This window comes from Elgaria multicarinata, chromosome 10, assembly GCF_023053635.1.
Source record: "Elgaria multicarinata webbii isolate HBS135686 ecotype San Diego chromosome 10, rElgMul1.1.pri, whole genome shotgun sequence".
NCBI classification, from domain to species: Eukaryota; Metazoa; Chordata; class Lepidosauria; order Squamata; family Anguidae; genus Elgaria; species Elgaria multicarinata.
Window position 1 is genome coordinate 18,588,011 of NC_086180.1, and position 23,603 is coordinate 18,611,613.

The 23,603-nt window shown below is 43.6% G+C and overlaps 2 protein-coding genes across 5 annotated transcripts in view; both read left to right on the forward strand.

Moving 5' to 3' along the window:
• AFF1 (ALF transcription elongation factor 1) overlaps positions 1-19,257 on the forward strand; it is a 174,605-nt gene extending 155,348 nt beyond the window's left edge. For all 4 annotated transcript variants that reach the window (XM_063136219.1, XM_063136220.1, XM_063136221.1 and 1 more), the window contains 9 exons: positions 55-313; positions 1,878-1,969; positions 5,779-5,842; positions 9,420-9,556; positions 10,420-10,491; positions 11,398-11,491; positions 12,422-12,465; positions 13,539-13,768; positions 15,223-19,257. In XM_063136219.1, the coding sequence (XP_062992289.1) occupies positions 55-313; positions 1,878-1,969; positions 5,779-5,842; positions 9,420-9,556; positions 10,420-10,491; positions 11,398-11,491; positions 12,422-12,465; positions 13,539-13,768; positions 15,223-15,344 (1,114 nt within the window). In that variant the 3' untranslated portion in view covers positions 15,345-19,257. The remainder of the gene's footprint in view (positions 1-54; positions 314-1,877; positions 1,970-5,778; positions 5,843-9,419; positions 9,557-10,419; positions 10,492-11,397; positions 11,492-12,421; positions 12,466-13,538; positions 13,769-15,222) is intronic.
• Positions 1-23,603, forward strand: part of IBSP (integrin binding sialoprotein) — a 347,644-nt gene that overhangs the window by 16,682 nt on the left and 307,359 nt on the right. The window lies entirely within an intron of this gene.

Sequence of the window (23,603 nt, forward strand, 5' to 3'; positions counted from 1 at the left end):
ACGTTTTACAGTACACACATATGGCTCAAAAACGTTTTGATTCCCCATCTCTAGGATGTCAAAACTGTCAGTGGAGACGCAAAGAAAAGAGATGCCACTTCCGCTGCCACCCCCGCCATTGTCCCCCGTGCACCCACCACAAAAGCCAGCCAAGACAGCCCAGAAGAGGCCGAAGAGTGAAAGCGGTGCCTGCAGCCAGCCTCCGGGTCCCAGTATCAGCACTGCCAAGAGCAAGGAAAGCCACAAGGACTCTTCATCCTCCAAGCACAGGAAACTGGAGGGGAAGCCTTCTGAAAGCTCAAAAAGCAACAAAGTAGGTGTAAACAAGTGATTTCCGATTTAGAGACCCTGGGGGTGATGTAGTTATGGTGCTCGTACTTGGGCTGTTCAGAGGAGCAATTGCAAAAGTTGCAGATGCTTATTTCTGTCCAGTTTAAGGGCGGCTGCAGTACCACCGCCCCAGCAGCATTGCATATTTTGACGCAACAGCTGTCGGTCTGGATGCTGCCTGAGCTGTAGGTACATTGTCCCCGCAGTGAGTTTCACAATCTACAGCTCTTAGTCATGTGTTTTGTTGTGTTTTAAGTTAGGGACATGTAAAGCCTAGTTTACATGTGTGCTTTTCCCCGGGAGGGTGATCACAATTACCGGCATATTGTGTGTGTGTGTGTGTGTGTGTGTGTTTATTTGATTTGCACCCTGACTTTCTGCCAAGAAAATGGCACATGTACAGTTCTATATCACCTACCGTTCCCTACATAATCCACTTACAGAATTTCATTGCCACAGATGTGGTGATGATGACCAGCTTAGATGACTTTTATAAAAGTTTATGTGTATTCATGGGGAGGGGAGGTCTATCAGTGGCTATTGGCCCTGACAGCTAAATAAGAACCTCCGTGCTCCAAGGCAGTATACCTTTGAGGAGAAATATGCAGCAGAACAATAGAGGAGCAGGGCTAATGCCTTGAACCAATGGCTTGTGAGCTTAGCATAGGGTTCTGGCTTCCTGATGTGAAGAACAAAATACTCAGCGAAATGGAACCTGTGGCCTGATCCTGTAGGGCTCTGGTGATACTAGTCTCTCATAACTTTAGAGGCAGAACCACTGCAGATGAAGCAATGAAAGTGGGCCCATCTTTCTGGGTCCTCCCCCTACCCTTAATATCCTGTTTCTTGAGTTTTGTTTAAGATAGATGTGAAATAATACAGTTCAGACCAAAAAAACCCCAAAACCCAGTGGTCAGAATAAACAAATTAACCCTACACCTAGACGAGGCCTAGATTTGCTATAATAGTGGCATATCAATTAATTGATTGATCCTTTATTGGAAAGTGTCTCGAATTATGAATCTGTTTATGTTCGTTGCTTCTTTCTGTTGAGATCACACATGTCACTGCTTTGGAAAAAAGGAGAGATTTAGCTAAGATGAACAAACATTTTAATCTTCAGCGTTGCATTTTTCAGAACCATCTGAAATAATCTTAGGAAATGTTGTGCCTTGCATCCCACTTAAAAGAAGCTAGCATGCTGTTCACCCAATATGTGGGCAGACAGCCAACAGTGCTGGGATAGTGTTAATTCCTAAGATTGCTGGAGGCAATATTGAGTTGATTTGTGCAGAACTGCTCACTCTGGGCTTTTGTAGCAACAAAAACCTGTGACTTAATTTTTTCCAACCTCTAGAAAACGTTGAGCGTGTTCAAACATTACTAGTCTGAAGCCAAGTTTTCTCACCCTCCATAAAAATAAAATAAAATAGATGACAAGAAATGTCCTGGGACAAATAAAATGCTTGCTCATGTTGGAAAGCAACATTTCAGTTTTTATTGTTTTTCTGAGTACTATCTGACATCTTTCCTCCCTGACTTCACAGGGATCTGTAGAGGATGTTCCAAACCCTTTCCCAGTGCCTTCTTTGCCAAACGGTACCTCCAAGCCAACGAAACCTCAAAGCAAGCCGCACAAGTAAGAATGCCTTCTTCTCTCTCTCTCGCTGATTGGGACATGTTGTCGTTTGAGTTCTCTCATACCCTTCTTTTTCCTTCCCTCGTCAACAACTTAGTTTGCCTTTCTCCTTAAATATCCTGTGCTGTTATCCAAGTTTTAACAAAGACCACATGGATGTCATTTGACTTTTCCATTTCACACTTTTCTCTGATGTGGCTTGTATACGTGGATTGAATTATCCGAGGATGACAACCCTTCAACTCACTACAACTTCTGATAAAGAGCTAAACAACATGTAGCTAGTCTTATCAGCAGCTTTGCCTCTCATCCAGCCCATCCCCCTGTCCTCCCCCCCCCCCCCCGATAAATTGTCCCTCCTGAACGCAAGGGCTAAGGAAAGGGGGAGGGGAACCATTGCGACCCATGGAGGGTTTTTTCTTTCTTTCTTCAACTCCCATGGTGAAGGGTGAATTTAGGGACGGGGAGCAGCTGAATGGAAAGGTGCAACCCTCCCTGATCCTCGGAGCAGTGGTCCCGATCTGGATCAGGAGCCCATGTACTTAAACTACATTTTTTTTTAAAAAAAAGAGTTAAGATCAGCTACATGCTATGTGTTTAATGTAGTGGGTAGTTTAGCCCAAAGTCTATGTTTTCAAAGGTTAGCAGTAGCCTGGATTAGAACCAAGGGAGTCTCCTTAGTAGAGATGTGAAGGACCGGGGGGACGGACGGACACAATAACAATTCAGGGGGGGGACCCGTTTTTTTCCCCTGAGGACTGTTTTTGTTTTCTAATTTTTTTAAAAAAAATGAACAGCTTTGGATTATGATTTTTTAAAATATAGAATTTAAGACAAAGTGTTACCCAGCCTTAATTCCCCCCCAAAATTATTTATTTATTTATTTATTTACAATAACTGTATACCGCTCCACATCCAAAAGATTTCAGAGTGGTGAGCAGCAGATAGGATAAGAGAATAAAAATACCATGTTAAAAATTACTATTTTAAAAAAAGAAATAGACTTATGATAAACAATCAAAAACTTCCTAATAAACATTCTAAAATTTGTGGAATAAGAATACTTTTATGGAAAGACTAGAGATGTAAAATGTCTGGAAATAAGCCATGGAGAAAGTTTGTTTTTAATCCTCTCTGTAAGACTTCCAGCATAGTTATTTCTTTCATTCCTTATTAAAATTATTGATCTAAAGTATATTTTACTGATAGACATTTATGCTCGGTTTCCCAACATGTGAGTAGAGTCACAATTGTGCATTTTTGACAGTTTGGGTTTTGTTCTATAGAATCCTGTGTTTCTGATGCTATATCAGTCATTTAGTGTAGTTCTAATCGATTCAGGCAATAATTACAAATTTACTAACTCAGTGTACTTTTAAAAGTTTCATTTATTTATTTATTTATTGCATTTCTATACCACCCAATAGCCGAAGCTTTCTGGGCGGTTTACAAAATTAAGACAATTCAAATATAAAACAACAGTATAAAACCATAATATAAAACAAAATTAAAAGCGCAACCAAGATAAAAACAGCAGCAATGCAAAAATACAAATTTAAAATACAAATTTAAAACAGCAAAGTTAAAATTAATTTATAGACTGTTAAAATAATGGGAGAATAAAAAGGTCTTCACCTGGCGTCTAAAAGAATATAATGTAGGTGCCAAGCGAACCTACATTAGTTTTAAAATATAATAATAATTTTATGAGCAAATTAAGTTACACATAAAATAACTTTAGGAACAGAAAGGCTGCTTTATGTTCCAAAAGCAGTCACACACACCCCCGACCTGCTGTTTTATACTGCTGCGCCCAGCATTCCTGACCATTGGCCCTGCTACCTGAGGCTGATGGGAGCTGAAGTCCAAAATATCTGGAGGGCAGCAGGTTAGGGAAGGCTGTCTTAAAGCAACAAAGTGACTTTAGATCTGTAAAGCGCACTAAAAAATAAGTATTGCTTATTTTCCTATTTCCCCCAAAATACCTGTTTCCCCCCACCCAAAGACCCCCGGAAAAACAACAACACTCCCCCACCCCCTCATGGCCTCAAAATTTCCAGAATGTTATGCCTGTACATCAGTGCTCTGTTGCCGCTTGTAGTGCAGCCATTCAGAGCTGAACAATTACATTGTTCTCCCAACTTCCTGCATAGCTTGGCCCTCTGCCCCACCTCATGGAGTCCATGAGTTCCCCCTAGCCTGGCTTGGTTGTTAAAGGCTTCTGGGTCAGTCCTGGGGTCTTTTCCCAGTCCACATCCAGTCTCTGACATTGTCTGTTCAACTTCCAAGTATCTGCAGATTCCAGCACTCCTATCCGGCCCCTCATCTGCCTTCCTGCCTTTCGCACCCACCTTGCAATTTCTGCTTTCCAACCTCCGGTCTCATTCTGCCAAAGCTTGTGGATGCCTGTGTTTCTGGCCGCCTTTGCCCGATCAAGGATCGGGTGGAGAATTCTTGGCTCAAATGTGCTGAGAATTGAGAAACCCCGGCGAGATGGCTCTTGCGCCAGCGTTCTTTCATATTGGGATAAATGTAAAAATCACACATGTGCAGGGCTATTATTTCCTGGAGATGTAGTGTCCACATTTCTCTCATTTGACCAGGCCTCAAGGACAGAGGCATGGAAGAGGCTTTAAGTATGATTTTGGAAACCTCGTTATCCTTGACACCATTACAAGATGGGTGCTAGAATTTATGCTCAAATTGTGGGATTTCCAGAATTTCTGCCCTATTAAGGTTATAATTAACAGTACAATCCTCTATATGACAGAAGAAAGTGCTATTTAATTCAGTAGCGCTCTCAGGTAAGTGTGTAATAGGATTGTGCCCTAAGGCAGAAATCCTGTACCCACTTACCTAGGAGAAGATCTTGTCATTGAGAGCATAAGAAGGGCTATGCTGGATCAGGCCAAGGGTCCATCTAGTCCAGCACTCTGTTCACACAGGTGGCCAACCAGCTGTCTACCAGGGAACCACAAGCAGGACATGGTGTAGCAGCACCCTCCCACCCATGTTCCCCAGCAACTGTTGTATATAGGCTTACTGCCTTGGATACTGGAAGTATCATATCACACAAGCATCAGGGCTGGTAACCATTGACAGCCTTCTCCTTCTGGAATTTATCCAACCCCTTTTTAAAGCCATCCAAATTGGTGGCCGTCACTACATCTTGTGATAGGGAAATCACAAGTTAAACTATGCACTGTGAGAAGAAATCTTTCCTTTTATCCAGCCCAAAACTCCCACAAAATGGCTTCATGGGATGTCTAGCATTATGAAAGAGGGAGACAAATGTCTTCCTGTTCACTTTATCCACACCATGCATAATTTTGTACACCTCTATCATTATTTATTTATTTATTTATTTACAAGTGTTTATTAGCAAGTGGGATCATAAGAGCTGGTGTGGTGTACTGGGCAGAGTTTTTGACTGGGACTCAGTTGAACCGGGTTCTAGTACCCACTGAGCCATAAAGCTCACTGGGTGATTTCAGGTCAAAATGGAGAGGAGGAAAACCATATAAGCCTTCGGTTCCTTCCAAGAGGAAAAAAGGCAGGGTAAACACGTAGTAATAAATAAATAATTGCATGTGGGAAATTACCATATTTGTGAGAGATGTTTAGCATAGACCCCTCTCTTATGTGCTGGGAGAAGCATTCAGATCTGTCTCTTCTCTTTGTCTCACATACGCATGCACACTTGACAAGTGATCCAGGTTAGAGGTAATTTGGGGGTGTGTGGGGGTGTTACAGACCAAGCCATTGGTGCATGTTTTCTAAATTCCCCCTTTGTCCTTGTCGTAATTTAGACAACATCCAGTGGAATTTCACTTAAAGGAGGCGAAAAGGTTGAAGCACAAAGCTGATGCAATGGTAAGTTCTTTGGTTTCATCATGCTGCATACAAGAAATTATCTGCTAAAGAAATTTGCCTAGCAATACAAAGAAGTCCGCCCAAATTAATATTATCAGTTCCAAATACCGGGCTAGTTCACACAACCAAAATAAGTCACTATGGCTTATTTAAATCACGGTACATGCTGGCCACGATTTCTGTCATCGCTAAGGCAGCTAGTTTTGTTGTCTGAACCCAGGCAGCATGGCTTGTTGGAGGGGGAAACATCAATCTAATAGCCCAGGGGCTGTTGTAGGGTTGCTTCATGGCTTATTTGATTGTACAAACCTGGCCACAGATAGCCTTAATAAAAAGTAGAGGTTACGATGTGTCAGTTCAGAAGACGTTCAGCATGGAGATGTAAATAAAGCTGCATGAGAAGTCTTACTTCTAGGGTCTCGATGCATGATGGTGAGCAAATCATATTCTTTCAAACCCATCTGCAAAAATGGGAGTGGAGAGACAGAAGGAAAAAAGAATGATGATAAATATTCTGTAGTTCAAAAGGGTTGAGGAACAAAAATGATTAAACTCCCTTCTGTTTCACTGAAGTGCAGATTGATTGATTGATTTCATTTATATCCCGCCTTGTTTCCTCCAATGAGCTCAAAGTGGCGTACATAATCCTCCTCCCCATTTTATCCTCACAACAACAACCTTGTGAGGTAGGTTGGGATGAGAGTCCGTGACTGGCCCAAAGTCACCCAGTGGGTTTCCATGGCCGAGTGGGGAGTAGAACCCAGATCTCCCGACTCCCAGTCCAACACTCTAGCCACTAACACCACACCTTGGCTCTCCATAAATGTCTCTCTCTATGTCCGCTCGCCTGGGGAGGGGGCATCTCTAACAGCCTCCTCCACGGGGTCATTAATAATATTTGCCTAGTTTCACCTATAAAACTCAAGGAATATCCTGTCCATGAAAGAGAGCAGAAGATAGCCGGCTTGAGCATCTAACAAATAAATGTAAATAAATAATAACAAACTGCAATGAAAAGTGGAGCACAAAGTGTTTCAACTGTTGCCCAATTTTACTGTGCTTGAGAACTTTTTGTTAAAAGGCAGTGTATAAATATAGTAAATACATGAGGTATTAGAATGGAATTTATCATTTCAAATTGTGGTACATTTTTTAAATAGACCACTATATATATATTTTTTAAAAGTTCCCTGCAAGCAGAAAACTAGCACAAAGGGTAGTAGACTATGCTTCAAGATTTCCCTGATCTGCTAGTTTTTAATTTGCAGGGAGTGGGTGTTTTTTCCCCCCTAGGGGGACATTCAAGAGTGGTATATGTCATTTGCAACTTGAAGCTGTACTCAGCTCAGGATTCTAATTCCTCATTCTGCTAAATGTGTAGACCAGGCTGTAGCTCCATCATGGGCTCTGTTTCTTGTTCATGCTAAAGTGGGACAGAATATAAGGAATTTGCTTCTAGACAAAGAAAGAGTTGAATCCTGTCATGGAGAACAAAAGATCTGACTTGCTTGTTTTCCAAACTTGAACGGGTGTATCTGAGGTTCACCAGATCAAGATAGCATACAACAGCTTTAAAAGGCAGACTTCACTCAATGATAAATTTTCAAATCTTTACGAAGTGTTTTGGGATTCAAAAATTAAAGTATATGGTAGTGGTCCCTGAATTTTCTCTCAAGCCAGACAACACAAATGGTATAATACTTTTTTATAGCTCAAAGAGTCTGAGGGAATAACAAGCTTTAGCTAAGAGAAGGCAGATCACAAATATTCTTAAATACACAAAAGTTATAATCACTAGAATTACAATGAAGATAGTAGCAACATATTGTTAATGTAGTAACATCTAGGTTCTTCTCAATCTAACAGTCAATATCATATTTACCTCAATAGAGAGCATGGTGGGCGAAGCCAGACTAATAATGTATGGTGGGTTTCTCATTCTCTCCCAAACTAATCAAACTCTAGCCTTTTAATAACCTCCATGATGCCAATGACCTTATCTTTAGTTTTGGACACTATTCCCATTTTTCTCAGTGTAGCCAAGTTTGCCACTAATACCAGTAACTCCTAGCTGAAGGTATCCCTACTAAGCTAAGCTATGTGCTGCTTGCAGCACATGGCCGACACATTTGTGGCAGCCTTAGAATCATAGAATGGTAGAGTTGGAAGGGGCCTATAAGGCCATCAAGTCCAACCCCCTGCTCATTGCAGGAATCTACATTAAAGCACCCCTGGCAGATGGCTGTCCAGCTGCCTCTTGAATGCCTCTAGTGTGGGAGAGCCCACAACCTCCCTAGGTAACTGGTTCCATTGTCGTACTGCTCTAACAGTCAGGAAGTTTTTCCTGATGTCCAGCCAAAATCTGGCTTCCTGTAACTTGAGCCTGTTATTCCGTGTCCTGCCCTCTGGGAGGATCGAGAAGAGATCCTGGTTGTCCTTTGTGTGACAACCATTCAAGTACTTGAAGAGAGCTATCATGTCGTCGTCCCCTCAGTCTTCTCTTCTCAAGGCTAAGCATGCCCAGTTCTTTCAGTCTCTCCTCATAAGACTTTGTTTCCAGACCCCTGATCATCCCTGTTGCCCTCCTCTGAACTCCGTCCAGCTTGTCTTCCTTCTTTTCTAAGAATATATTCCATTACTCACTGTTATCTCACAACACGTACATACAGAACTGGTCGCACCTACAAGATACAATAAATCCTTATCAGTTCTACTCCCTACAATGCATATTCTGCTACACAAGTAGGGCTGGGGAAAAAACCCTTCCTGAAACCCTAGAGAGCCTGATGCCAGTCCCTGTCAAAAAAATATACTGGGCTAGATGGACCAATGGTCTCCCTATTTCACTGGTCTAGATGGGGCCAGTGGTGTTCCTATTCAAGTCAACTTTTGTTTGTTTGCTTGTGATATTTATATACCACTAAATATAATAAAATCCCTAAGCAGTTGGGGAATGTCTGTAGATGTGGTAACCTCATGTTATTTTGGATGCTTGGAAAAGGCCACAGCAGTGATTTACACATCCAGCCCCAGCATCTGCAGGGCTTTGCTTATAAGCTTGTGAAAGTAAAGTCTCTGCTTTTTTTTTATTAGCCTCTGGCCCTTGCTTTCCTTCCTGCTCAGAAGGCTGAAAAGCTTTTTACTGATTAGAGAGCCGACCCTGTTGCATAATGCCATTTACCTTAAGCAGCACTAGGGAGGGAACCCACCGGCTCCAATGCGCCTGATTTTGAGTGCATTGTGTTCCTTCCAAAGGATGACCTAATCGTGCTAATGGCAAGTAGTCATCTTGTTTAGTGTTTCCAGATATATGTGTTTTCTTTGAACGGTCTTATGAAGCAGTCAAGTTGAAATCCCCAGTGGTACAACGGTGTGGCTTCGTTCTTCGGGAGACTTCTCCTAAGCCCAGGCATTCCATTAATTTGTGGGGGGGGGGGGATGCTTTTAACCTGAGATCACCGTTCCCGGTGGCTAGCGATTCCCACATCAAACTCTGGGTGAATATCCAAAGAACGAAATGCACAAAGCATCGGAACTCCAGTTTATAACTGACCAACACTTTCCTTCTCCCCAACAGTCAGACAAAGTTGGAAAGGCCTTCAAATACTTCGATGCTGCCCTGTCCTTCATTGAGTGTGGCATTGCAATGGAAGCTGATCCCCTCTCACCAAAGCCAGCCTATACCATGTTCGCAGAGACCATAGACCTCATCAAGTAAGCGAGCAGCGATCTTTGTGACACTTGCAGGCCTAGTCGATGCCTTCTGTGGTTTTGTTTGTAATCCAACTTGTACACCTTCTGTGCCAGGGGCTTTTTGGCGGGGTGGGGGGGAGTGGGGAGAACACTTGCACATATAGCGTCAAGGAAGGGCGCCTGAGCTCACATGTAGAGCACGTGTTTTCCATGAAGACAGTTCTAGTTTCAACCCTGGCATCGCTAATGAAAAGGAACAGGTAGCGCATACTAGAAAAGACCTTTCCCTGAGGCCCTGGAGAGCTGTTGCTGCTCAGAAGGGAAAATACTTTAATTTCGTAAAAGGTTGCTTCCTATGTTCACTGGTTAAATTACTTTTTATTATTATTATTCATTAAGACTGCGATCCTGTGTCAGTCAGCAGCTCTGGCAGTGCAGGTTTCCATTGCCAGTTGAGGGTAAATCTCCACTGCAAATCTCGCTCCCCATCAATAGGAGGATAGTCCATGGTTTGGAGCATCCTCTGGGATGCCGTCTGAGAGACTACAGTGTTGCACTCTTACTGTATTTTATTTATTAATTGTTTATTTGTTTGTTTATTACATTTTTATACCGCCCAATAGCCATAGCTCTCTGGGCGGTTCACTTCAGATATTGAAAAGGAGAGCCATACAGTTAAATAATTTCCTCTTAAGCTGCATGTTGAGAAAAAAAAAAAATAAGCAAGCCAGGACTATGCGATGCAGAAACCACACACAAAAGCTGGTAATCCAGATCTACAGTGTTTTACCCTGTAAAAAAGAGCACTGTTTCATTGTCAGCTGAATAAGTCAAATTTGATGATTTTTATTATTACAAACAGCTATGGTTTTGTCTTCTCGCAGATTCATAATGGCATTAAAATCTTTTGCGGACTCCTCTACAACCACGCCTGAAAAAATCTTCGTTGTCTTTTGGTGAGTAGTGCGTCTTTGTTCAGCTTTCAAGCATTCTAGTTTGAGAAACGAGCTTTAAAAAGTAATGCATTGATTTAAAATAAAATATTAATGGGAAAAGGCTCAGCCCAGCCATGAGTTAGGTAGCTTTAGAAAAGGCTCAGCTCCCCCCCCCACACACTCTGTCAAAGGACATAACCCATTGTTGTCAGTCGTCTGTATTGCACATTGTTATGGAAAGCAGCATTTTGATTAAAAACAATGTAATAGTAACTGTGGCCTACCATGCAAGATTGTTGTAAAGACAGCTGAGAAAAGGAAAGTGAGGCCCATTAGAAAATAATAAAAAATCTTTTTTTCCCCTTCTTCATTAGGTCCTAATGATTAGGAGATGATACAATGTTGGCTTCACTGGGTTGGCTTAAATATACCCTCACTGTTTTATATTGGGCCCATTCAGAAGACACCTTAAACCATGGCTTTAACCATGATGGCTAAGCCAGAAAGCCAGGCCATGTTCAGAAGACACCTTAAACCATGGCTTTAACCATGGTGAATAAGGCTTTTTGCTTTATTCGCTGTGGTTAAGATGTCTTCTGAACACAGCCTGACTTTCTGGCTTGACCACTGTGGTTAAAGCCATGGTTTAAGGTGTCTTCTGAATGGGGCCATTGTTTTCATTGGGATGAGCATATGCTTTCATGCATAGTCTTGAATTCAGTCCCCTGATAGCATGGTTGGAACAGATGTTCTTAGAGGAGGAGCCTCCGCTTCATCACAGAGCTTGCACTTCTCAGATCTTGGGCAAAGTCCAAGCAACATCTCTGCTTAATAGACTGTCAGGTAGCAGAGCATGGGATAATGGGCCACTGGTCTGACTTGGTCTAAGGCAGCTTCATATGTTTCATGTTCATTGTGTTTTCACAGCATGCGCTGCCAAGCCATTCTGTACATGGCAATGTTTCGCTACAAAAAGGACACAGCAATAAAGTATTCCCGGACCCTTAATGAACACTTCAAGGTAGAGAAAGAAAATGTCAATTTGAAAGAGAACGCTGACTCTGAACGCAATTTGAGAACGGGGTATATAAAAAAAGAAAAGCACCTTGGGAAACGAGACTTTGAGTTGGTTCCAGTAATATGTTGTGGTTGAGCAAATTGTTTGTTGGAGCGAATGGTTTACTCACGTCAGCGTGCAAGATCACAGCTCTCCTCCTTTGCTTTGTTTTTCCTTTCTTTCTTTATGCAGAAAGATAGCAGTGATCTTATGTGAGTTCATGGCTCCCAGGTTAAATTGCTCACCTATGTGAGCAGTGTTTTTTTTCCAGCTGGCCAGTGGGCATATTATCAGAACAGATGAGATACTTCATTCCGGTTCAGGCTGAACAATCTGAGCCTTAACCAAGAATGAGCATGTCCCCTCTCCCATTGTGTCTTGTCTTCTCTCGTGTCTCTTTAGGCAGTACTTCTCGAGTTTAATTTCCCATTACGTCCAAACTGGGAAACCATGGTTTAAGCTGGCAACAAACCAGGATTGCAGACCAGAGTTTGAACCTGGTTTGCAAGCAAGGAGTTAGAGGTTAAACCACAATTTCCCAGTGTGGACTTAAAGAGAAAGTATTATTTAACAAGTCCCAGATTTAAGATGCCCAAAAATCGAACAAAGTTTGGTTTATCAGACTGAAATTGTTGCTGTTGTTCCTGGAAGAGGCAGACCTAAGTCTGATATGTGAATTCTACAGGCCTTCTGTAGGAGCGCCACAAGATCATTGTGTTACACATTTATCTCCTCTTTCCCACATGATATAGACTTGTGTCTCTGTAAGGTTCTTTTCTTTGTTTATTGGTGCCCTGTTCTATACTTTGCATCTTTCAAGACACAGTCATAAATCTTACGTTGGATGAGTTGGTGTCAATTGTGAACTAACTTCTATTTCATTCCTTCTTGCAGAGTTCTTCTAGAATCACTCAAGCACCTTCTCCGTGTGTAGCAAGGTAGTACTTGAATATATCAGAATCCATTTCTTGTTATATGAATTAAAACCTGATTTTTTAAAAAAATTGTAAGACTCAGGTTGTTTCTACATCAGAAGTCTAAACCAGTTTGAAGCAGGTTTAATCTATCACTGTCAGAGTGTGAATCTGATATTTGTTTTTCTCCTGAAGTTTGTAATTCTAGTTTTAGATTGCAATCCTGTACTCACTTACCTTGGAGTAAGTCCCATTGAATGTAATGGAATTTAATTTTGAGTAGACATATGTGGGATTGCACTGTCAGTTTCCTCAAACAAGACTGATTGTCAGAGCCAGGGTGGTTAGACTTGAACTGGGGGAGATCTAGGTTCAAATTGGTTTTCAGCCATAAAGTTTACTGGAAAACCTTGAACAAGTTGCTCTCAGTCAGGTTGACCTACTGCATGAGGTGTTCGTCAGGGTTCCTTGCTGAGGAAGAGCAGGATAGAAAACTTATGAGTCAATATTTGTCAGACTTTAATAAATATTGAGAGAGAGAGAGAGAGCATGCTGACACATCACAAGCAAATAGATTGCAGCCTACCACTTCAGAGTTCTTACTGCACAATGCAAAACAATTCCAGCAGGGGGCATGCTAAAAAGTCACCACTTCTGTGATAGGTCAGGCCATTGGGACAAGTGGGGCCTGCAACAGAATGTTGCAGCGTGGAAGTGCTCCAAGATTCCATCCATGACCTCTTCCAGGATACTCCATTCCGTTTCTCCTCCACCCCTGGTTTTCCAGTGTCTCCTGCCTGCCCCCAACAGACACTCAGCATTATGTGACACCCAAGCATGCTCAGTCCGTGTTTAGATGTTTTTGAGGGGGAGGGGGATTGCCCCTTAGATTCTTCTCTCCTCTTCCGCCCCCCCCCCCAGCCAATTTTTTGGGGGTTGTACTTCTGCAAATTTTGCGAGTCCTCCAAACATGCTGATGCCTCCCTCTTATTTCTAAATAGCCCCATTTGGCCTTCATAGTGCGCACTTGGGCTTGCTGTTAGTGTATGTGACAGGGTTGATGCTGATGCTGTTCCTTGTTGTGGTTTGTCCTCCAGGAGCACAGGCACGCCTTCTCCTCTCTCCCCGATGCCCTCTCCAGCCGGCTCTGTAAGCTCCCAGACAGGTTCCAGCGCCAGCAGCTGTGGCAGTGGCAGCATCGGCTCTTCGGTCAACGTTCCCCATTTTATCCCAACCATCACTTCTTCCTTCGTCAACATCACTTCTTATTTTCTCTATGCCTATGATCTCTGGGAACAAGCTGATGTCTTGGCCAGGAAGAATAAGAGTAAGGATTTGTTTCCTTGTGTTCCCAGGGACATTGAGGATGTCACTTCCTAAAGCTTTTCCTCAAGGCCAGCTTTGAACGTCACTTGGCAGGACGGTTTTGGAGGGCCTCCAAAACCGCTCAAGCGGTGCCTCTGAAAGGATCTCAGGGAGCAGAGCTTTGAAGGAACTTTGCTGATGCCCTAAAGAGCCAACCAAAATAGACAATAGCAGGCAAGAGGGCCAGTCCCTGGGCTTGATCTATTCAACAAAAGATGTTCACATCGGTGTTAGCAGCACTAAATACTGTAAAGCAAGAGGTGGGCAGAAGGTAGATCTCCAGATGTTTTGGACATCAACTCCCATCAGCCCCCTGCCAGCATGGCCAATGATCAGGAATGCTGGGAGTTGAAGTCCAAAACACTTGGAGATCTACTTTCTGCCCACCCCTGCTGTATAGCACAGCTGCGGAAGGTGTGGCCCTCCAGATGTTGTTAAACTCCCATCATCACTCACCATTGGCAGAAGCTGATGGGAACTGGAGTCCAACAGCATCTGGAGAGCCACACCTTCACCAGCCCCACTATAAAGCGAGGAGGGAGAGGCACACATTTACAGACATGTGAGGAAACACTGCAGGATACACACCAGGTAACAATGGCTGTTGCATAAGTAAAGAGTAGGTAAAATTGGGTAGTGGTTGGAAGAGAAAAGGGTTCAGTTGTTGTCTGTCTCTGTTGACAATTTTCCTTTATTGGCCTTAAACCTGGGATTCAAAACATTGCAATGCTGTTAAGGCCACTAATAGTTGCTGGGGTGTCTCCAGTCACTAATACTTGTTGAGAGGAGGGGGTTACAATCACCGTTCTTGCCTCTTTACAATATTCCCAAGGTAGCAAGTTCTCCATGCTTTTTTTAAAAAAGAATCAAAATCATATCTCAGCAGGGTACCTAAATAACCTGCTGTGAAAAGCTGGATTCAATAGCCTGTCCAAATTATTCAAGTTTATCACATTCACATGATTTTTCTGACTTTGCATAATGCATTCTGTTTCTGAGAGTCATGTGGTGTAGAGCAAGGGGAGCTATTCAAGTCTTATTCCAGCATGTCTTTAGCTTCTGAGATTCTCAAGCCATAAGCCACCTCCTTTCAAACAAACCTTTGTTTCCATAAGGACTAGGAACTTGCTTCAGGGTTGAAATATAAGCGCAAGATTCTCAAGAAGCTGAATTCTGCCTCCCCCATACCATATGTGCTTTCTTTCCCACCCTCCCTGCAGAATTGCAACAGGCACAAACGTCCCTGATCATAAACCACAATGGAAAATCTCTGTAGGTCTTAGAAGAGATTATTTTTTTAGGTAGTATTTATTAAGCAACGTCTCTTTTAAATGCTGTTGGTGCATCAGCTGTCCAGACTGTAAGAAGCCAAACGTGATGCCCGTTTTTCTCTCTCCACCTCTTTCTCCCTTTCAGAATTCTTTTCCGAGCTCAGCGCTGCCGCCTGCTCTCTCTCACTGAACAGCAGTATGATGGAACTGGTACACTACACCCGCCAGGGTTTGCAGTGGCTGAGACTGGAACCAAATACGCCTTAACTGGTGCGTCAAGGCAAGAGAGAATCTTGCCTTGGACTCTTTTGCACTTTGAAAGCCTCAGAAACAGCCCCTCGTTGGCTGACATGTTGGATACAAAACAAAACAAAAAAATAAAAGCACCTGGAACAAAGTAGAATGAAGCATGATGGAAGGGAACTGGTGCCACTGGAAAACTTTAAGGACTACATTTCTATGGTGCCAATGGGCCACCTGGAAGCTTCACAGTGGACAAGAGGCCTCAAAGTGGAGGACGCCTTTCTTTCTTTCAAAGGACAAAGTGCAATTCCCCCACCCCCACCCCCTTTTATTCTTTTTCCCATCATGGTTTCATTGTGTCAATGGTCTATAAACATTTCTGTCAATGCATAACCGGCAAGACAACAACAGCAGCAAAAATCAACACGCGTGAAGAAGTGCCGGCGAGAAGGAAATCCACCCCCACCCCCCAAGAATCTTCTGCAACACCTCAAAACGATGTCCGTGATGTCCGTGGGCCCAGAACGTGATCCAGACTCACTTCTTTTGTTTCGTTTTTATGGATACCGCAAACACAATTTGTAGCATGTGTTCTTCTTCCTGGAGGGCGGGAGGGACAGAGAATCGGGTTGGAAGGGGACTCTTCAGCAGCACGACGCAACCTTCTCTTGCAAACCTACCTTCCTGCCTCTCCCCTTCCCAATTGTAGCCATTCGTTGCACTACTACCCCTTTTCCTCACTGAGTGGCTTGTGGCTTAACAGGCGGCTCTAGCTGGCCTCCCCAGGCTCTGCCTCTTCTCTTTCCCCATTTTCCTTGCTGCTTCTGGTGGCAACAGCCTACCAGTCCCAGCTGCCATGTGTTTTTTTTGTGATATTGCACATGCCCGGTGGCACTGACAATCTCATAAAGGAAACCGGAACATTGGGCCTGCACTGCCGGAGGGTGCGCAGTGTAGGTGCCGTTGCCTCCCCATCCCCACCCCATGGGCTGCCAGGTTGGGGCGTGGGCTGGCTCACCCTAGAACTCAATTGAGCGATACTGCACTAATGAATTGAACTGGAATTGCCTGCAACTGCGGCACGCAGTTCAGGGTTTGCAGGGAGGGAGAGCCCTTTGCACAAGGAGCGATCTTCAGGGATTCCCTGGCGCTGTGTCAATGAGAGAAGAGGGGCTGCCCAGTCGGAAAGGTTCATACTGGCTATACGAAGATTATTTTCCATTTTTGGATCCTTAACATGGGAGGAATTTAGCAGCACACCATTTCATTTTCACCGCCTGTGGAATGGCTGGTTCAACCGTTTGCCTTTGGCTGTTGACACACAGCTTTCCATTTATGTTGGCAGATAGTGCCCCTGCCCGTAAGGTTTGGCAGGATCCTTTCCTTTTAAAATATTTCCATTTTCTCAACAGTAATCTTGTGGGATCTGCCAACCTTGAAGCCCCCGGCTTTTCCAAAGCGACTATGCAGCCATTGTCTTCAATTTGCAGGCAAATCTGCTGCGTCTTTCATGGGTTATAAAAGTCTCCGTCGATGAGAGTGCCTTCAGGACTGCCACTGCTCCCGCTGTACGTGTCTCCTGCACCCTATTCAGTCTCATATACGTTAAAGATCCCATTTTGCTGCCCTCTCGATGGTGCCTTAACTCTCCCATTTGCTTCTGTCATTATCTGACTTCAAGATAGACCAGTGGGAATATCTTCCAAATAAATTGTTCTTGAGTGCGGTGTTAGGTTTTTCCTTTTCAGCCGACTCCAACATTTTAAGTGTCGGAGTTGATCATTCCTCTTATGTTTGTCCCATACAAAAATAGAGCCGTCTTCGGTGCAGGGGCAAAGCAGTATTCCTGTTTGAAAGGACCTGTGGCGTACGAGCATACCTCTTTGCTGAAATGTCAATAAATCTCACGGCCCCTGCATTCCCCAGAGGTGTCCCAAAGCAGAGCGTATCCCTGATTCATTCAAGAAAGGTTTGGGAATGCAGCCCTGCCAAAGGGCAGCATGAGGAAGCTCCTCTCGTGGACCGACTCCAGGAAAATTAAAGCCTTAGCTGATTTCAGGGATAAGCCACTTTCCCCATGAGAAGCAAGCTCCCATCTTTTTCTTCCCACTGCGTTTTATAAGTTGAACTAGACGTGTGGCAGAGGTCCTGGATAGCCACTGAACTGTTGCAAAGCAATCAGCAAGAGGTCACCATTTGAAGGGGGTGGGCAGGAGAAAGGGGGCTTAAATGCTTCCCCCCCCCACTCTGCTTTTCCCCTGTGATGCAGCAAACCTGCACCTGGAACCACAGGTAGAAAAAGTGGATGGAAGGGGAAAGGCTTAAGTGCCCCCATCCCTCCTCTGCTTCTTGACAGTCCTTTCTCCTCTGCTTTGCAGCTGTTGGCAGAAATCCGGAGCGTCTTTTGGACGCTCAGCTCCATCCTTCGACAGAGAGATGTGCAGGGCCCAAGTGTGAATCACGGCTCTGGTTTTAAAAACAAAACTGCCACAAACATCTCTCTCACTCCGAGGGGAGAAACCCATCAAATTGCTGGGCCTTCTGCGGAGTTGGACTGGTGCCTGCCTTTTCCTAGTGAAAGATGCAGTGCCAGTATAGAAGGACCGTTGCTCCCAGGGGTCTTAGCTGAGAAGCCTGACTTGGAAGTGTTTGACTTTGTCCACCTGCTTCTCAGCCCGGTCTAGGAGCTCAGACGCTAAGCTCACTTCGTCTCCCCCTTGCAAATCATGTTCCCTCTTCTCCCAATGAATTGACCTCTGTAGTCTCAGGACGGACCTTCCCTTCCTTTCCCCCTGATTGGCACCTGAATCAGCCAGCCAGTGCTGCTGTTCGCCTTGTTGCTGCTTTTGCTCGCTTAAACCCACACCCTGAAGTTAAGAAGGCCGGGTTGTCAAGGGAACCGGCTTAACCTCCTTGCTCAGCACTTTATCCAAGGGATAGCGATAATCTCTTCCACGCCCTCTCCTGCCTCTTCACCTGCTCCCGGAATGGTGAGTGAGATTCTAATATCAACCTCTGTGTCAAGAAAAACCCATTTAATGCATTTGTGCTGCTGATTTTACATGACCGTGGGGTGATGCAAAAACCAGCAACATCCCCATTTAAGAGCAAAACGTCTGGGCTTCTTTTCTCCTTAAGTAAAGAAAAGATTTCAATTATGATTACGTCCAGGAAGGCCTGTTCCAAAACCAAATGGGAGCAAAGCTTCCCTCTGAATTTCTACAGAAGCTAAGATGGTTCTCTAATCTGAACAGCCTACTCTTGTGAGTGCTGTGATTTCTTTTTATTTTAAGTGCAATTGCAAAGAAGCAGTTGGACTATTTGGGATCATGTTTAGGAAGCTTATATCCTCTTACAACTTTTTTTTTTATAATATATATCTATATCTATATAAAAGACCAATTGAATGAATTATCAGAGAAAATGCCATTTCATCTCCATTCTAGACTCTGGTACCCCAGACACTGATGAGACTTCCATTACTTTCAGCCAGGGCCTGGGGCCCAGCGTTCTATGTTAGGAGCAAGAAATGTTTTGCCATTTTAAACACAGGTCAATGGAGCTGCACGCTCAAAGCAGCCTCCTTTCCCAGATGATATTTATTTAGAATTATAATTAATGTATTTAAATTATCAATGTTCTATATGTCGAAGATACCATTATTTAATAATTTGCAAGTTCCATTGACACTGGAGATGTGGATTGAAAGTTAAGAGTGATGACCATTTTATTTTCCAAGGGCAATTCCCCTTCCTTCCCGGCCCTCCCCTTTTCCCTCCATCTCCTTGGTTTCTTTATAAAAATCTGTACATTTAAATTTATTATGGGGTGTTGTGTCTCCATCTTGTAAATAACATTTTCTGCCCTGTATATTGGTGGTACTTCCAGGTTGATTTGTTTAATTCATGTGGGGTAATAAAATAAATATCAAATGAAACTGCCTCTTCCTTGAGCATGGCTCTGAAAATATTTCTTTTAACCATGATCAAAAATAGTTTTTAAAAACATGGGTGATAACATTTTATTGGCAAGGTAGCAAGCTTGAGGATTGGCCGGAGCTCCGGCATCTCAACTTCCAAACAGAAGAATTCTGTACTGTTTCAAGGTCTGCGTCCATACTCAAAATCTAGAGTAATTCCAATAACAAAACAGTTTCTCACCGCTAGAACCATTTGAGGAATGCCTGCACTGTTTGCAACCCTCAAACCTGAGCACAGCCTCCGACCTATAAAGGTTGGCATCTCCTGGTCTCAATCCTCCTCCTGCTTGCTACCTACCTGGGCTTCAGATACAGGGGCAGCATCAGATCTATGCCTCCTTAGGCAACTACCAGAGCCTGACTGCCCTATAGGACCCACCCGTGTGGGTGGTTTTGGGCCCTCCCTGCCATCCTTTTAAATTTCTCACAGTGGCCCAGTGTGCATGGGCTAACATTGTTCCAGGGCATTATGGAAAATTTTAAACGGTCTCCTGACACTGATTGGAGGCGTGGCTGTCTGGTACTGATCGGGTGCCTGCTGCAGCTTGGGAGGAACACTGCCAGATAAATCCAATGTGTGGGGTGGGTGGGGGCACAGATGCAAGATGGTCAGGTGACCATGCTGAGCAAACCCTATTCTGTCACTTTGCAGAGCGCATGACCTGATTGGTGGACTGTGTTTTGACTTGATGGATGACAAATTACACTGGCCTCATTAAGGGTTTTATCCCACGATAACAAAATATACTGGCACTTTTTAGATAAAACTTAATGGTCTTAATGTGAAAGTCAGTTACGTCTTGGCTTTGCATGTACATTTCTGATTTAATGCCATTGGAAGCTAAGAACTTGAATCCTGCAATTAATGTTCTTGGTAATAGAAGTGTTCAAGCCTTGATCCTGGACTCGGGTTGATTAAAGGACAAAAGACCCCTATGGCTCTCTGTCCCTTTCGAGGGCATTAACCTATGGATGAACCACACTTTAATTTTGTCCTACACCATTAGCGTTCACGATGCAGTTTGTAATCATAAAATGGTGTTTCACAGACGTAATTAGCCCACAATTGCTCCATTCTGTTTTAAGACTACTAAAACTTGCAGCGTAGCGCTTTTTAAATCTAGCACAGCACTGCCAGTTCTCCCCACCACTCATTTTTGGAGGGAGGGACTGCTGTCCAGCTTGTAGAACAGGCCTGGGTTCGTGAAAACTTGATCCTTCTGTTGTTTTTTGTCCGTAGTGTGTGTGTGTTTTAATAACCCAGTACAGTTACTGACATGTTTCTGTATATAAAATGAAATGTTCATGTTAAAAAGTAGGTTATCAAGTACGGACACAATTCATGGGCATGTTCAGTGAGAAAGGAGAAAAGGAGAAGAAATGACAGAAGTAAGACAGGCATGTGAATAGGAAGGGGGGGGATTACAAAAATAAAAGTGCCCTCCACTGAGAGCCTCTGAATTAGTAAATTCTTCCTGAGGTGGGGAGGCCAAGTCGTGATACCTCCAAAGCCTGTGTCTATTTAATGCCATGCAAGCTGAACTATGGAACTTCTTGCTACAAGGAAATCACTGCGGTTAAGGATTTAGCCCTTTTCAAAGCCTGCTCAGATATTAGTAGAAAACGAAATCCCTGCTGGTGATGCCAAACTCTACTGCCATCTGCTGCCATTTTGTGACCAGCCCTCTGTCCCTGCGCTGCCATTTTGTTGCTGGTGGGTCTCAGTAATTTTCATTCCCCTCAAGTGGGCCCTGCAGGTAGAAAGTTTGAGATCCTGTAATCTAAAATGTTAAGCATGGATGATCTCAAACCCGAAAACACTTGAGCAAAAATCAACAGAGATCAGCAACGTGGTATCAAAATCAACTCTCGAACAAAAAAATGGGCTTAAAAACAAATTGACTGACACTACAGTTTTAGTGACTCTTTGCCTTTGGTGTCTCTGCAATTGAGCATCTTTGTGTGCTGTTTCCCCACAAGTCTTAATTAGATGCAGCAGCTGTTTTCAAGACTTAAATCACCAAAATTTTGTTCAGTGATCGGAGTGGGTCGTTGGGGAGGAAGGAGGCAGAGGAAATAATTACAATTTTTGACAAATCCACCCTACTCTAGCTGCAGAAGATAAACACTCCAGTGAGTAGAGAGGAAAATCCGAAACCTTCTGAGATCAGGGCTTCCAACTCAAGGCTCTAGAGGAACCTTCTAAGTCTTTAGTAGGTGTGTGGAAAGACAGCATCCACCAGTTCTCAACATCATATAATGATAGCAGTAGCCATCTATTTATTATGCTTGTAGACAATTCTGCCTTTAGAAAGGTCGCAGTGGCTTAATTGAAGCTCCTAATGGACTCCCATCAAAGGACTAATAATGTGTATAATATTACATCAAGTGCTTCTAGACCAGTTGTCTTCAACTGTTGGGTTGGTACCCATTAGCGGACTGCAGCCTTTACTAAATTCTGTCACAACAGCACTAGGACTGCCAACAGCACCTCTGCTAAAGACAGTTCCAAGCTCTGAAAAAGTTGAAGACTTCTTTGCCAACCAGGATGATCAGGGGTCTGGAAACAGCCCTATGAAGAGAAACTGAAACAACGGGCATGTTTAGCCTGGAAAAGAGAAGATTGAGGGGAGACATGATAGCAGTCTTCAAATACTTGAAAGGTTGTCACACACAGGAGGGCCAGGGTCTCTTCTCGATCCTCCCAGAGTGAAGGACACGGAATAACGGACTCAAGTCACAGGAAGCCAGGTTCCAGCTGGACATCAGGAAAAACTTCCTGACTGCTAGAGCAGGACGACAATGGAACTGATTACCTAGGGAGGTTGTGGGCTCTCCCACACTAGAGACATTCAAGAGGCAGCTGGACAGCCATCTGTCAGGGATGCTTTATTGTGGATTCCTGCATTGAGCAGGGGGTTGGACTCAATGGCCTTATAGGTCCCTTCCAACTCTACTGTTCTATGATTCTGTCCTACTCTGCTATGCCATTACTTTATTTATAGGCATGAAACTTGAAACAATGGGTTGGATCCAAATTTAGTCATACCTAGAATAGACCCACTGAATGACTTTAATAAGTCATGAATAACAGAGGTCCCGTTGATGTCAATGGGCATCCTTGCTGGATCCAACCCCACCAGAACAATCACCTGGTGGAGCTTTAGCTGGGTAGTGCCATTTCAGGTACAGCAATATCAACATTTGTGCCCTGTCTTTTGATGGAAAAGAGATCTGCAAGGCAGCTATTAAAGGCTTAAACTCCTTAATATAAAAAGTAGGTAACAAATCAAATTCGAGATAAAAACAGCAGAACAGAACACCACAGGAAACGGATAACGAATTAAGTTTAGCTGCAGAAAATGACATCTTGGGACAGTTAAAGAAGAAAATGGAAAATGCGAAGTGTCTCAAAGTCGAAAACACACGGTCTCTAAAGATCAACAGAGGGTGAAGTGCCCCTCGAGAGGAAGTTTCATTAGCTTGGTGCCAAGCTGGCTGTATCCCAGTTGGTGGGAGCTGAAGCAAAGCCTCCAAGGAACTATGGCAGATCCTGAAGCTACCCTGGAACCTGACCAAACATACAAGCTGAAACTGCACTCTTGCCTCTTAGGCTGCAGTTCTATACGCACTGACCTGGGAGTAAGTGCCATCAAACTTGATGGAACTTACTTCTGAGTAGACACATATAGGCCTGCAATGTTATTAAATCTTGAATTTTCAGTGCACTGCTTTGCTGTTGCCCATCAAACCAATGGAAATAGGTTCCAGGATGACTGGCTCTGGGGTAAGCAAACTGCTACAAGTCTAATTGCGTTATTTCCTAATTCAAAATTAATTTTCAAGGCCGTTAGCTTAACAGCCGCTGAACGGGTATATTTACCCTCTTTCCCCCCAGGCTATCCTGCTTTCTCCAACCATAATCCACTCTGCATGTAATTGATTAGCACTAAGCACCCCCTGGCCATATGTGAACAATCTTGGTTTAAGGAATAATCCCAGGTTGCCCCAATGCAGCAATTAAAAGGCTTCAGTTAACAACATAGCGCCGTGCAATAAAAGATTTTCCCCAATAGTCTAATTTCTTCCAAATGCTGGATACAGGTTAAAGAGTAACTGCTCAGCAACTGTTCCTAATCTGCTTATTTTGGCAAAGAGAGACGCCAGTATACTGAACCTCCTCAGTAACAGGAGATACACTCATGCACACTCTTGCTCATGGCAAGATCGCTGCAGCTGGATCCAGATATGCCATCGGCTGTGTCGTTCAAAACTCTGCTTCGAAATGCCTTCGGCATGAAATG